This window comes from Felis catus, chromosome D4 (assembly GCF_018350175.1).
Source record: "Felis catus isolate Fca126 chromosome D4, F.catus_Fca126_mat1.0, whole genome shotgun sequence".
NCBI classification, from domain to species: Eukaryota; Metazoa; Chordata; class Mammalia; order Carnivora; family Felidae; genus Felis; species Felis catus.
Window position 1 is genome coordinate 90,533,565 of NC_058380.1, and position 15,189 is coordinate 90,548,753.

General features: G+C 59.6%; 1 protein-coding gene across 1 annotated transcript; it reads left to right on the plus strand.

Moving 5' to 3' along the window:
* The first annotated feature begins 1,736 nt into the window (after window positions 1-1,736).
* Window positions 1,737-9,672, plus strand: CEL (carboxyl ester lipase). The gene is made up of 11 exons (XM_011288708.4): window positions 1,737-1,893; window positions 3,944-4,094; window positions 4,187-4,309; window positions 4,422-4,619; window positions 5,222-5,352; window positions 5,516-5,623; window positions 5,745-5,862; window positions 6,996-7,182; window positions 7,362-7,565; window positions 8,480-8,677; window positions 9,006-9,672. The coding sequence occupies exons 1-11, from the start codon at window positions 1,828-1,830 to the stop codon at window positions 9,583-9,585; spliced, it is 2,064 nt and encodes a 687-aa protein (XP_011287010.1). The 5' UTR covers window positions 1,737-1,827; the 3' UTR covers window positions 9,586-9,672.
* The last annotated feature ends 5,517 nt before the right edge of the window (window positions 9,673-15,189 follow it).

A 15,189-nucleotide genomic window follows, 5' to 3' on the forward strand; every position in this document is an offset into this window, starting at 1 on the left:
ACTCCCACCCGTGCCGTGGGGCAGCTGGGCCACCGTGCTGCAGGGATGCGCCCAGTTGCCCCCTCCATCAGCCTGCAGACCGGGCCACCTGGTGTGACAAGTCCCTAAGTCATTTTGACTCTAAAGTCAGGTGCCTCAGTCTGCTGACCAGGCTCCTGGGCAGCCCCCTCGGATGACAGATCACGAGCCCCAGTGGCTCACAGTTGGCCTAAAGTGGCCAGTCCTGGGAACCTGCCTTCTGGAGGAGAAGCTGGCCAGGCGGACTGCCCCAGAGGGCCCCACTCCCTGCTGCTGGGGACCAGGAGGGGCCCCCTCCCCCCCTCTCAGAATAACTGCCTGTAGAACACGTTCTCGGAATAGCCGGACAAAAGGCACAAGTTAACAAATACGTTTCCTTGTCCTGGGGCAGCACCCGAGCCCTTTGCACCCGTATCCTCATGCTGCCCAGCTGAAGCCACACTAGTCCCGGCCTGGCCCGCACAGCCCCTTCCCCGTGTCCTGACTCCTCCCACCTGCAGCTGCCCACCTCCCCCCACCTCTCCCCACCCCTCTCCAGCCTGTCGTCCACTCTGCGTCCCAAAAGGTTTGGATCTGGTGGACACGCAGGCTTGGTGACAACAGCAGGCATGATGTCAGGGGGGCCGTGGCCTGTGTCAGAAGCACCGGCTCCCGGGCGGCACAGGGCCCGCTGGGGCCCGGTCTGAGGGGCTGTTGGCCTGACAGGGCTCTGGCTGTCCCCTGGCTCCTGAATGGGCCCCCGTCACTGGAGGTGGTTGTGCAGTGGAGCCTGAACATCCTCCGTGAGCGGTGACTCCGCAGGCGGCCAAACTCAGAAGCACAGTCTTCAGGCCTTGTCCATGGTGGCCCTCCCACTTAGTAACCTTCTCTGACTACCGAAGTCCTACACGGTCACAGGAAACGGTAGTGGCTCTGTTTTCTATTGCCACCTACCGCTGCTCTGTTTTCTCCCCCTCCTTGGCTCTCTGATCTGTCCCTTCCCTTGTCCGTCGGTTGGTCTCTGTCTCTGCTTGGCTTTGCTCCAGGGTCTTTGGCCCATTTCTGGGGCCAGAAAGCCCAGCGTTTCCTTTTCCTTAGGGAAGCCCTCAAGGCTGGGCTGGAGCCCCACTTCCCGCGGGCCACCCGAGCCTCTGGTCTTCCCGTCCCAGGACTTGTGCTGAATGTGGGGTCTCCCCCACCCCAAGGGCAGGATCACCTACGTTGCTCTGGGTCCCCACCCCCAGTGGGCCTTTGGTGACAAGAGTCAGCCACACCCACCTGTGTCCCAGAAGTCCCATGCCCGGTCCCCTACAAACTCCTGTTGAGCTGGGGCTGGGGGGCAGGCGGGCCGTGGAGACCAAGCATGCCCATTTCTCCGAGGGTGAAACCAAGCCCTTGTGAAGAAATGAGCCAGAATGCAGGGCAGTGGGCCCCCGGCCAAGCCCAAGGCCTTGCGGCCGTCTACCCAGTACCACCTGCGTCTGCTCCCAGGTAGGCAGTGACCTGCACAGGTGCGCTGTGGGCACCAGGGCATTCGGAGCAGCCAGCCCTGGGAAAGACAGACTGTCCCTGCACCCGTGTGCGTGTGTGTGTGCGCGCGCATGTGTGTGTCCCCTACTGCGTGACCTTGGCCCAGCCTGAGGCTGGCTGGAAACAACAGCTGTCTCAGCCCCAGGTACGCTGCATGGAGTGTGGCCAGCCTGGAGGGAGGGCCGGAGGTAGGAGGAGGGAGAGGGGCCCTCTGCAGGCAGCTGGCGACTCGGAGGCTGGCTCCAGCCCCATAAATACGCAAGGGGCCAAACCAGGGCCACGCAGAGGCGGGCACACACCATGGGGCGCCTGGAGCTGGTCGTCTTGGGCCTCGCCTGCTGCCTAGCAGCAGCGAGTGCGGCCAAGGTAAGCGAGAGGCTGGCAGAGGGGGCAGGGGCCCCTCAGTCCTCACTAAGCCAGATCTGGAAGCTGGGCACAGGGCACGGTGGAGGGAAGGCAGACGGGCAGAGTCCGCGGCAGAAAGAGCCAGCCTGAGAAAGAGACCTCAACTCTCAAGACAGCATTTCCTGGGCACTTGGTGCTTTGCTCACGCTGCCAGATAAAATCCAGGATGCCAGGTTAAATTTGAGTTTTTTTGGTGCAAAAAGGGGCTTTTATTAAAGCATGGGGACGGGACCCCTGGGCAGGAAGAGCAGCCAAATTTGAGTCTTATATAAAACATGGAGGGTTTATTGTAGGAGTATGTCCTGTACAATATTTGAGATATACTTGTACTCAAAAAAAAAAAAAAAAAAAAAAATCCATCTACGTGCAATTTAAACGTAACTGGGAGCCCTGAATTTTTGTTTCCTGAGTCTGGGAACCTGACCCACAGCGTCCGTCTGGCTCCTTCCTCTCCAGAGAGGTCGCTGTCCCCTTTTTATAGAAGGGGAGATGGGCCCAGAGCAGGTGAGCTATTTGTTCAATGTCACACAGCCACCGGTGGCTGAGCAGAAACCTGGAACCCCACTCGGAGTATGGTTCCCAACATAACCTCCATGTCCCAAGAGGAAGTTGGGAAAGTCCGGAGATCTCCTTGAGGGGGCGGGTGGGGGGGGCGCGGGAGGGCTGCCTTCCATAACCGCCCTGCTGCAGCCTGAGGAATGAGGCGGGGAAAGTGCTTCGGGACGAAACCCCACAGACACGCAGCCCCCGTGTCATTCTCACCCCTATCCTGCCCTTCCGTCCCTGCTGCCTCAGGACCTGGAGGTTCAGGTGCTGCCCCGAGGGGATGCTGCTGTCTTTTTGGGGGGGGGGGGAGGGGGCAGGGGCTTGTCTGAGGGCAGAAAGGACCAGGACTGCCCCTCAGCGCTCCAGCAGCCAGCACCACCCTCCCACGTTGCCACCACGGCGAGGGGCCCTGGCCCTCACCCCTCACCCGGGAGCCTCAGGCCAATCTCCGTTCTGAGAGGTGACTTCCCAGTCCCCAGGCACTGACCTGGCCCACCTCGGTGCCCCAGTAGCCCGAAGCCGGCCAGGACAAATGCCTGGAGGCCTGAAACAAGGCTGCTTATCCTGAGATGGAGAGACAGGGCTGGGAGCAGACCTGCACCTGCCTCTGGGTCCCTTGCCCCACCCTCGGCACCGGGCAGGAACTCCGGCCTCTGAATGCAGCTCCCGCCTCCCCACTCCCCTGTTAGCCTAGACCTTACAAGGTGCTGGGTCCCTGCCTGGGCATGCGGGGCTGCCCCGCCCTCACCCACCGGGAACCTAGTGCAGGTGAGAGCCAGGAAGCGGAGACCTGCCACCAGACCAGACGGACGGGGAGGCGGCCCTAGGAGGGGATGAGAGCCCGGCTTTGAGGTCGGAGAGCTGTTTCCCTCAGGATGACTTCCAGCAGGAAAGTCTCCGTTTCCTCCTGGGACAACGGGGAGATGAACACCAGCCCCCAGGACCCCCCCTAGGGAGGATTGGATGCATTGGCCGCGTGGGGGCAGGCTCAGTGCCAGGGCTGGGGACACAGCAGTGGTTCCGATGGCCCGGGGGGCAGAGGTCTTTCCCAGCAGTGAGAACTCGGCACGGGGCCACAGACTCCAGGCCAGCTGGACACTGGGGAGGGGGGGGGCACAAGGGGGACCGTGCTGCTGTCTAATCTTAGAGATGGGGAAACGGAGGCTCATGGTCACAGCCAGGTGGCCGGAGCCGGGATCCAAACCCGCCTCTCCTGGCCTACTCAGAAGGCTTCCCAGGGTGGGAACACGCTGGCTGAAGCAGCTTCCTCCCAGATCCAGGGAGCGGGACCCCCTCGGGGAACGAGGGCAGGCGGCAGGGGCCTCGGTCTCGGGTGCGGACGGGCCCCTCCCTGAAGCTGTCTCCCGGGAGCCTCCGGACACCCTGGGGTGGCTTAGGTGGCCCCCACCCCCACTCGGGAGGGAGAGCGGCCCGAGCCCACCTGAGCCTCGGCCATCACCCCCAGCTGGGCGCCGTGTACACGGAAGGAGGCTTCGTGGAAGGCGTCAATAAGAAGCTCAGCCTCTTTGGCAACTATGTGGACATCTTCAGAGGCATCCCCTTCGCCGCCGTCCCCAGGCCCCTGGAGAACCCAGAGCGGCACCCCGGCTGGCAAGGTGGGAGCGGGCAGGTGCTGGCGAGGCCCCGCGCCGGGGGTGCCGGTGGGGGAGGCTGCCGTCCTCACACGGGCCCCGCTGGCCGCCCACAGGAACCCTGAAGGCCAAGGACTTCAAGAAGCGTTGCCTGCAGGCCACCATCACCCAGGACAACACCTACGGGGCGGAGGACTGCCTCTACCTCAACATCTGGGTCCCCCAGGGCAAGAAGGAAGGTGGGCTCGCCCTCCCCGAACCCTGCAGGAGGCCCCCGAGAGCAGCACAGGGCGCGGAGGGGAGCCAGAGGGGGACACGCGGGGTCACCGGGCCCGCTCTGCTCCGCCTTAGTCTCCAGGAACCTGCCTGTCATGATCTGGATCTACGGAGGCGCCTTCCTCATGGGGGCCGGCCACGGGGCCAACTTCCTCAGCAACTACCTGTACGACGGGGAGGAGATCGCCACTCGGGGCAACGTCATCGTGGTCACCTTCAACTATCGCGTCGGCCCCCTGGGCTTCCTCAGCACCGGGGACGCCAACCTGCCAGGTCTGCTACACGTCTTGGGCACGGGGAGGGGAAGGAAGCGCGCCTGACCCCGCGAGCTCTGAGCCCCGTGGGGATGCCCCTCGACGCCCCTCGTGCTCGAGCAACTCCTGACAGTCCCCCGGGAAATCCGATTTGCAGAGCCAGGGGGCTGGAAACGGGCCGTGAGATGCGGGAGCCCCTCGGCAGCTGCAGTGAAAGGAAAGAGACTGCCGGACAGAGAGACAGACGGGCAGGGTGGGACCGGAGAGGCCCAGAGGAGCCAGGGACACAGAGGCCAGTGAAGGAGACAGAAGAGAGGACATCGAGGTGGAGACACAGAAGCTTCAGGATAGACAGACACAGGGGGTCGTGGCAGGGGGAGAGAGAAGTGAGCAGGCCGGCCCTCCCCCAGCCTGAGCCCCACCTCTGCCCCAGCACCTGACCCGACCAGCTCCCGGGGGGACCATTCAACATCCTGGGGCTCAGCCAGGGTCTCTGCTGCCGAGGCCGCTCTCATCCCACCCACGTGGATCGTACACCTTGTGCGGGCCAGGCCCTGGCACCCCCAGCCCCGGCCAAGGGTCCCCGATGAAGGCCCACCACCCCCCCCCCCCCGTCCCCAGGTAATTATGGCCTCCGGGATCAGCACATGGCCATCGCCTGGGTGAAAAGGAACATCGCAGCCTTCGGGGGGGACCCCAACAACATCACCATCTTTGGAGAGTCAGCCGGAGGTGCTAGCGTTTCTCTGCAGGTCCGGGAGATGCCTGGAGGGGGGACCCGCCCCCCACGGTGTGAGAGGGGGCCTCTGGGGGCAGGGAGGAGGGGGCCGGAACTGATGCGTGGGGCGTCCTTGGCTGAGCCCGGGGTGGGCAGGGGGGGCGAGGCCTCAGTGACAGGGCCTCTGTGTGTTGCAGACCCTCTCTCCTTACAACAAGGGCCTCATCCGGCGAGCCATCAGCCAGAGTGGAGTGGCACTATGCCCCTGGGTCATCCAGAAGAACCCCCTCTTCTGGGCCAAAAGGGTAAAGAGGGGCCGTGGTAGGCAGGGAAGGGGCCTCCCTCCTTCCCACTCCGTCCTGACTCCGTCCTCCTCTGCCTGGAGCACTGGCCTCACCTGCCTGCCTGCCCCCCCCCCACCCCCAGATCGCCGAGAAGGTGGGCTGCCCGTTGGACGACACCGCCAGGATGGCCAGATGTCTGAAGGTCACCGACCCCCGCGCCCTGACGCTGGCCTATAAGATGCCCCTGGCAGGCATGGAGTGTGAGTGGGGGCTGCCGGGCGGGGGAGGGCGATACTCCTGGAGAAGAGAGCAACTGCCAGGTCCGAGGCGTGGCCCTGTCACCAGATTGCTGGCATCCCTAGGCAGCTTGCAGCCACCCCTGCCGGCTGGGTGGCCCCGGCTGTAGGAGGAGGCGGCCACAATTTCTTCTTATCCTCCTGGGTCCTGACCCCTTTGAGAAGCTGATGAGCATTTGGGTCCCAGCCCCCACGGTGCACACGGTTTTAGGGGGATGCACAGACCCAAGACCGAGCGCCTCTGTACCAGACGACTGGTTCCTTCCCCCCGCCCCCCATTCAACGTTCAGTGAACCCCCGCGGCACAGCGTCGCCGGAGTGCCGGGGGGCCCCCCAGCCCAGGGGGCTGGCATTCGCTCTCGCGCATCCTTTGATGCTGAGTAAGAGGCCCCCTCATTTTGCACCTTTGCTAGACGTGAAATAAAACCGTAAGTGCTAAGCAAACCCGAAAGCCAAGCAAACACGTGGCCCCAAATGCAAACCAGCTGTTTCCCCCGGCACGAACCGGAGGGAAAACAGGCTAGGCTGGGCCTCCTGAAGGCCGGGGCCTCCACCTGCCCCAAGCCGGCTCTCCAGTCCCTTCGGGGCCAGTTCAGGGATCTGGGGGACCATGTGGACCTAGCACCGTTTCTGGCGGGCACACCGAAACCCAGCCCGGAGAGGGGTGCCTCTTTGTCCATTGGTCCCCTCAATTCCAGATCCTCCCCCTTCCTGATTTAGGCCCAGTGAGAAGTGAGGCTGGTGGGAGGACAGCCTTGGCCTCTAGATCAGTGGTTCTCCCTCTGGGTGTTGTGGCCCCAGGGCACGTGCGGCAGAGTCTCGGAGACAGTTTTGGTTGTCACACTGGTATCGCGTGGCTTGGGGTCAGGGATGCTGTTAAACGTCCCGAAGGGCGCTGGCCGCCCCGCCTCCCCGTGATGTAGAACGATCCGGCCCTAAATGCCGGTGGCGCTGGACCCGAGGGAGCCTGGTGTAGATCAGAGGGGGCAGGGGTCTACACCGCAGCCTCGCGGGGATGGAGCTGACTCTGCCCCAGAGGCTGAGGGGAGGGGCCTGTGGGTACCGGAGTTGTGTGATCCTGCCTCTCCCCCCCCCAGATCCCATGTTGCACTACCTGGGCTTTCTCCCCGTTGTCGATGGCGACTTCCTCCCCGATGACCCCGTCAACCTGTACGTCAACACGGCCGACATCGACTACCTAGCAGGTACCAACGACATGGACGGCCACATCTTTGCCAGCATCGACATGCCAGCCATCAACAAGCAGAAACAGGAGGTCACCGAGTAAGCAGTGGGTGTGGGGCCCCCGGGGGGCAGTGCCCAGGGGCCGCCGAGGGAGGCATCAGCAGAGATCAGCGCCGAGCCCAGTAGTGGGGGCGGGGGGGGGGGGACAGTCCCTGGGGGCATAGATACCCTCCCACCGGCACCGGGTGGCGGGTCCAGTGCCGGTGTGGTCCCCGCAGCGAAGACTTCTACAAGCTGGTCAGCGGGCTCACCATCACCAAGGGGCTCAGGGGAGCCAACACCACCTTTGACATCTACACCGAGCCCTGGGCCCTCGACGCGTCCCAGGAGACCAGGAAGAAGACCGTGGTGGACTTCGAGACAGACATCCTCTTCCTGGTGCCCACCAAGATTGCCCTGGCCCAGCACAGAGCCAATGCCAAGTGAGGACCTGGGCAGGGAGGCTCCCTGGGGAGGGCCACCTGGGAATCACGCACCTTCGCCCTGAGGCCTCTCTGCCGGGTGGCTCACGGGTGTCTGTGAGGCCTGGGAAGGCCGTGCCCGCACCACCTCTTTGCCCGGACCCGACAAGAACTGAGAGAGCCCCTCCTCGCCTCCCAGCCTCGGGGGGCTTTACCAAACCCTCCCGCGGTCCTCTGCCCAGCCCAGCGCTGCGTGCCCTCCCTCATCCCACAGTCCTTCCTGCTAAAAAGTTCTTTGAGTCTCCCCTGCCTCCCTCATGCTGTGGAGAAGGAAAGAACACGGTGCGGTGAGGATCTCTGTTATGGGTTTCAGCTTTACCAACTTTCAAAGTAACTTAAGACTGTGGCCGCATTAAAAAAAAAAAAAAAAAAAAAAAAAACAAACCTCCGTAGAATAATAGCCAATGAAAATAAAAAATAAGTGAGGAAGGCTTCAAAAGTAAGAAAATAATATTATACCTAGAATCTAGAACCAAAGCTTTGCAGCAATTAAGCGATAAATGTAGCTCCGAGCTTCCTGGCAGTCAAGGCAAAAAAGGAAAACATCCAAGGGCATACACCTTGTCCAGTTACATAAAGATACAAGTTCACCTGCAGAGAAAAAAGAAATCTTTCTTGATAGCGAATTACAGGAAGATGCCTCAGTTTGTTTCGTGGAGGTGAATTATAAATACAACCGAAATCGTAGAACCCACGGATCCACGGATTTGGCCCCCGGCTTTCCCTTCCCCAGGTGTCAGGATTCTTCATGAATCTTGGGGGGACTCCCCAGATCCTTCCCTGCTGCCCCAGCCCCCTGCCCCCAGGCCTCATCTCTGGGCTGACGCTCCGGGTGAGCGCCTTGCAACTCGGCCGGTCTCCCCTCCCTTCCTCAGGAGCGCCAAAACCTACACCTACCTGTTTTCGCACCCCTCTCGGATGCCCACCTACCCCAAGTGGGTGGGGGCTGACCACGCCGATGACATCCAGTACGTCTTTGGGAAGCCCTTTGCCACGCCCCTGGGCTACCGGTCCCAGGACAGGACCGTCTCCAAGGCCATGATCGCCTACTGGACCAACTTTGCCAGAAGCGGGTAAGGAAGGCGGGGTCGGGGCTGAGCCCAGGGCCTCCTGCCCCCTTGCCCTGCAGGCCTGGGTTCCTGTGCCCTCACTTAACCTCCCCGAGCCTCGGTGCCTCTGTCGTATGTGTGGATAGAGGTACTGCTAGGCCCCGAGACCTGTGCCTCTTGGGGCTCACGGCCAGCCAGTGCCCAGGACGTAGGGACGTACACCCTGATGGTGGGGTCGGTGCAGAGGGTAGAGGATTGTCAGGCAAGCCGGGGCCCAGGTGGGCTAGGGACACAGGTCTCCAGACTCCTGTGAGCCCCCAGCCCCCCAACCCAGCCTTTCTCCTCCCTGCAGGAACCCCAACATGGGCCACTCAGCTGTGCCCACACACTGGGATCCCTACACTGTGGAAAGTGACAACTACCTGGAGATCAACAGGAAGATTGATGGCAACTCCATGAAGCAGCACCTGAGGACGAATTACCTGCGCTACTGGACCCTGACCTACCAGGCGCTGCCCACGATGACCGGAGACGGGGCCGCCCCGGCACCCCCCTCCGGGGACTCGGATGCCGCCCCCGCTCCACCATCCGGGGACTCCGACGCCGCCCCCGCTCCACCATCCGGGGACTCGGATGCCGCCCCCGCGCCCCCCTCGGGGGACTCCGACGCCGCCCCCGCGCCCCCCTCGGGCGACTCGGATGCCGCTCCCGCGCCCCCTTCGGGCGACTCCGATGCCGCCCCCGCGCCCCCTTCCGGGGACTCCGATGCCGCCCCCGCGCCCCCCTCGGGCGACCCTGATGCCGCCCCCGCGCCCCCCTCCGGGGACTCGGACTCCGCCCCCGCGCCCCCCTCCGGGGACTCCGATGCCGCTCCCGCGCCCCCCTCCGGGGACTCTGAAGGGGTTCAAATGCCTGCAGTCATTGGCTTCTAATGTCTTCGGACCCAAGCAGCCGTTGGGTGAGACCCCGGCGGCCCACTCCCCTCCAGAGCTCTTCCTGAATAAAGCCTCATCCCTCTCTGTCTGGTATCTTCCTTTGCTCTCTTTGTCCCCACTGCAGAATGCAGGGCTCTCAGTTATGTGGTAGCCCCAGGCTCTGGGCCCACCGCCTTTCCCCATGGTCTCCCTCAGTCCTGAAGCCCCAGGAAGTCTGTAGGGCCACCCTTCCTCGAGAGAGGAGGACACGGGTTTGAAGAAGTGAAATGTCAGAGCCAGGACCGGGCTTCGGGCGCGAGTCCCTCTGCCCTGGGCCGCTGGTTCCCAGGGGGCAGGGCCGGCGGGGGCCGCAGCTGAGAGAGGAGCTGGGCTCTGCAGACAGTGCCCCCCCCACCCCGGACCGGTGGAGTCCAGCCACGCCAAGCCCTCTGGGGCATGGGCAGTGACCCCTGGGTTGTAGCCGGGGTCTGGGGAACTGGCCCGGGGACGGAAACCGGCTCTGCTTCCAGCTGGATGCAAGTCGAGGGGAAGAAAGCGTCACACTGAAAGGTCAGAAGGAAGAGGGTGTAAGAGGACTGGGCCCTGGGTGGCTCTGGCAGAGCTGGTTGGGGATGGGGGGAAGAGGGGGGCGAGAGGCAGAGGTCAGGGCCATTCCCACATCTGGGCATCTGGGCCCGGGCATCGTGCCAAGTGCCCAAGAGCTTAAGCAGCCTGACCTCACCATGGCCACATGAGGTGGGCACCGAGAGGGGGACACGTGCCCCAGGTCATCAAAGACTCAAATCCAGGAACCCCAAAGCTAGTGCTTGAGACGATATTGGGGAGCCTCCCCACCCCTCACCCATTTTTTTCTCTGTGGGGAGGTGGTGAGGGCTCACAGGAGAGCGGATTCTGGAGTCCTGGATGGCTCTGCCTGGTGGGACTGGGGACAGCAGCACACGGGGACCAGCCAGCCACTCTTTCCCTCTCTAGTCACAGATTGAAGACTGAGGCCTGGGCCCCACGTGGCTGAGCTGGACAGGGGGCAAACCTGTGTCCCCCCTCAAGGAGCAGGGGGCACTCGGGCCGGCCTGTGGCCACCTTGGCTACCCTGGGCTTCTGGCTTGGTGGAGGGCTCTCAGGTGTGAAGAGGAGATTCTTCGTCCAAGACTGAGGGGAGTGACCCTCGCAGCCCTGTGGCCTCTACTGGTGACTGTCCCTGCTCTTGGCCAATGGAAACTCAAGAATGCAACAACAACGTGTCTCTCCACCACATTAGCATACACACAACTTTCCCTACGTGCTTGTACCTGCTGGGTCTGCTCTCAGGAGCCTCCTGACACAGTAGGAGAAACCCGTTGGACCCCAGTGCCTTTGACCGGCCCTGGACTAGCCCTGGGATGTGGCACTTCTGGCCCTTGTTTGTGGGGGGTGGGGGGAGGGGAAGCATAGTCGTGCCTGCCTGTCATTCAGGAAATCGCATCCCTGAATGGCCAGGCCGTGTCAGAGTGGTGGGGGCACCGGGGTCCAGGTCTGGGCGGAGAAGACCTTTCCGGCAGAGGCCGGCCTTGCACTATGTCTGGGTGACACCTGCAGTTGTCGGTGACAACTCAAGGTCATCCCACAATTCATCTGGCTTTTGCCTTTACAGGCGGTATCCAGAGGATGAAGTTGAAAATACAGTTGACCCTTGACCAACGTGGGGGTTAGGGGTGCCGACCCCCCATATAGAACTTTTGACTCCCCCAAAACTTAACAGCCTTGCTGTCGACCAGAAGCCTCACCGATAGCGTAAGTCATCGATTAACACATATTTTGTATAGGTATTTCAAATGGTCTCCTGGGGTGCCTGCTGGCTCAGTCGGTTGAGCATCTGACTTCAGCTCAGGTTGTGATCCTGCGGTCCGTGAGTTCGAGCCCCGCGTCGGGCTCTGTGCGGACAGCTCGGAGCCCGGAGCCTGCTTCGGATTCTGTGTCTCCCTCTCTCTCTGCCCCTCCCCCGCTCATGTTCCGCCTGTCTCTCAAAAATGAATAAACATTAAAAAAAAAAAAGGAAAATCGTAAAGAAGGGAAAATACGTTCACAGTACTATTGTGTATTGGAAAAAAAAAAGCTGGGAGGAATTGGGCCCGCACGTTCAGACCCGTGCTATTCAACGGTCAACTATGATTACCGGAGGTGCGGCCCTCTTTCTACCGTCCCCGCAGGAAAGGTTCAATGCACCCATCTCCTCCCTGACAAAGCAAAGCACAGACGTGGACAAAGAACCAACCCAGCCATCCAGGGCGCTTCAAGCTCTCAGGGCTCTGGCCTGCCTACCCTTTAGGACAATTTGGCATCAACACGACTGAGTCTATCTATATGCTGGCGATGGCCCGATACTGGACCTCAGACCCACATGGCTCCAGAATTCGTCTTGGCCAGGGGTGGGGGGTGTGGTGGTCTTTCACTGGCGGGACGCTTATCCCCACCAGCATTCAGCCGGGAGTCATCAGACCCCAGCCAGGATGGGCAAACACCGTGAGCCCGGCAGGGAGAGGTGGGGGGTGGGGTGGGGTGGGGATTTTTAGCGTGTTTCTGGGCAAAATCAGTTATATGTAGGGTTGCAGGGAGGCTGAAAATCCTAGCTCATAGGTAGCGGAAATGCTTACGGAACAAGGCTCGGCTGTAGCCTTCAGGTGGCATTACAAATCTTTCCCCCAGATTCAAAGCAAGCAGAAGGAGGAAATCGAAGGACAGAGGCGAGGATCCCAGGAAGAATTCAGTCCAGGTAAAGGGCTGACCACGGGCCCCTAGAGAGAGGTGCCTGACCATAGGCCACTGGCTAATACATTCCTATTGCAAATTTTTGATCTGCTTACAACTCCACCCACCCCCACCCGCCACCGCTTAGCGCTGATGGAATTCAAATTTAACCCTGAAATCCGTAAGTTCCTAACTGGTGGTCAACAGAAACCCCAATAGAACAAGCAGAAAATATTCCCTCTTCCTCCAAAACCGTAGAAGGGCAGCCACCGTCCTGGGTCAGGAAACGGTCTTTGCAAATGTCATTCTTTGAAAATCGGCATAAAATGTATACAACATAAAATATGCCAATTTAACTACTTTTAAGAGTACAATTCAGTGACGTTAGGGCCGGTCACACTGTTGTGCAACTGTCACCATATCTAGTTCCAAAACTTTTTCATCACCCCCAACTGAAACTTTGTACCCATTAGTCAATAACACCGTCCTCCCTTCTCTCCTCACCCACCCGAGAGTCTCTTCTACTTTCTGTCCCAATTTGCCTGTTCTAGATCTTTTCTTTTTTTTTAAGTTTATTTATTTATTTTGAGAGAGAGAGAGAGACTGAGGTAGGGGCAGAGAGAGAAGGAGAGAGGGAATCCCAGGCAGGCTCTACACTGTCAGTTCACAGCCCGACATGGGGCTCGATCTCATGAACCGTGAGATCATGACCCGAGCCGAAATCAAGAGTTGGACACTTAACTGACTGAGCCACCCAGACAACCCTGTTCTAGGTAATTTTTTATTTATTTTTAAACGTTTATTTTTGAGAGATAGAGACAGAGCACGAGAGGCGAGGGAGCAGACAGAGAGGGAGACACAGAATCCGAAGCAGGCTCCAGGCTCCGAGCCGTCAGCACAGAGCCCGACGCGGGGCTCAAACCCACAGACCACGAGATCATGACCTGAGCCAAAGTCAGACACTTAACTGACTCAGGCGCCACCCCCTTTTTGTATATTTGTGTTCAAAGTGAGTCTCTTTAAATACAGCGTATTGCTACAGCAATTTTTTAATGTTTATTTATTTTTGAGAGAGAGAGAGAGAGAGAGAGAGCGAGCGCATGAGCAGGGGAGGAGCAGAGGAGAGGGAGAGAGAGAATTCCAACCAGGGTCCACACTATCAAGGTAGAGCCTGACGTGGGGCTCGATCTCATGAACCATGAGATCATGACCTGAGCCAAAATCAAGAGTCGGATGCTTAACTGAGCCACCCAGGCACCCCTCTTTTCATCTTTTTGAGGGTGCCTTGTCCACGATCAATCGCTTCTTGCTTTCAGGATTGTCTCCTTGTCTCTCAGCAACTTACCACGTATCTCTGCGTGGCTCTCTTGGAGTCTATCTGCTTGGAGTTCAGTCAGCTTCTTTGGGTGTAGATCTGGGTCTTTCGTCAAATCTGGGAAGTTTCCAGCCATTATTACTTCAAATAATCTCTCTGGTCCCTTCTCTCTTCTTCCTCTGGGACCCCCTGTCTGCCCATGTTGTTATACTTGAGGATGTCACCGCAGTGCCTCTGGGACTGTTCGTTTTTCTTCACTCTTTTTCCTTTCTGCTCTTCGAGGAGCACAGTGTCGTCGTCCTGATCTTCAAGTTCACGGATTCTCTCTTCTGCCTGCGCAACTCTGCCACTGAACCCCTCCAGTGAGTTTGTCAAGTCTCGTACTTTGAACCCCTGAGTTCTTCTGTCTCTGTTAAACTTCCCATTTGTTCTTACATCGTTCTCTTGATTTCCTTTAGGGTTTTTTTTGTTTTTTGTTTTTTGCTTTTTGTCTGTGGTTTCCTTTAACTCGCTGGGCGTATTTAAGACAGTCGACTGAATGTCTTTGACTAGTAACTTCACCTTCTGGACTCCCTCGGGCACTTTGTCCGGTTTTGTTTTCCTACCTGCAAGCCCCATTTTCCTACTTCTCTGTAAACTTTGTCAATTTTTTGGGAACTGGATATTGGAGATGGTGATGTGGTAACTCTGGAAACCAGGGCTTACTTTGGTTGCTGGAGAGCTATGGTCTTCCGTTTCTATAGTGACTTTTCCCAGCTCTGCCGTTCCCTGTATTCCTTGTTGGTCAGGGACCGAAGCTTCTGTCCTGCTGCCTTGGTGGTCAGCGTGAGGTCTGGCAGAGGTGCCTGAGCCGCCGACGTCCCGCTGTGCTGCTGGCCATCAAGCATGCCCCTGGCTCTCGTGCTGGATGAGGTCCCCGAGTCCCCGGACTGTTAATTCTGATCGTTATTCCCCCCGGCTGAACCGTCTTCTTGGAGAGGCTGGCCCCGGTGTGGCTTCTTCCACGATTTTCTCTCACCAATAGTATTTTTTTTTAATTTTTTTTTTTTATTATTATTCATTTTTGAGAGACAGAGACAAGAGTGTGAGCAGGGGAGGGGCAGAGAGAGAGGGAGACACAGAATCCGAGGCAGGCTCCAGGCTCCGAGCTGTCCGCACAGAGCCCGACGCGGGGCTTGAACCCACGAACCGTGAGATCGTGACCTGAGCTGAAGTCGGACGCTTAACTGACTGAGCCACCCAGGCGCCCCTCACCAATGTTATTTTTAAACACACCCAAGTTTCCAGGCTTGTGGTTACGTCCTGTGAAAGTACCTCCAGCCTCTAATCCCAGGGTTTCTGGGGGGCTCGGTGCCCAGGTGAATGCCATTGAGGTGAGCACCTATGTGCTCTGTGAAAGATGGGCTTGCGTGTTTCCGGAGGGGAGCCGGAGAACGGGGGCTGTCCCCACTTGCTTCTCCTCCATACAAGTAAGGCAGCCATGCAAGGTTTCCTATCTGAACACAGAAGGTGAGCGTCTGTAGCTCACTGAATGTGCAAGAACAAAACCACGACTCCCAGGC

Bases quoted from the DNA above. Each gene is read 5' to 3' on its own strand.
- CEL (XM_011288708.4), top strand. From the start codon at position 1,828: ATGGGGCGCCTGGAGCTGGTCGTCTTGGGCCTCGCCTGCTGCCTAGCA. The intron at 5,863-6,995 runs GTGAGTGGGGGC...TCCCCCCCCCAG, and splicing joins GCCCCTGGCAGGCATGGAGT to ATCCCATGTTGCACTACCTG. The intron at 8,678-9,005 runs GTAAGGAAGGCG...TCCTCCCTGCAG, and splicing joins ACCAACTTTGCCAGAAGCGG to GAACCCCAACATGGGCCACT.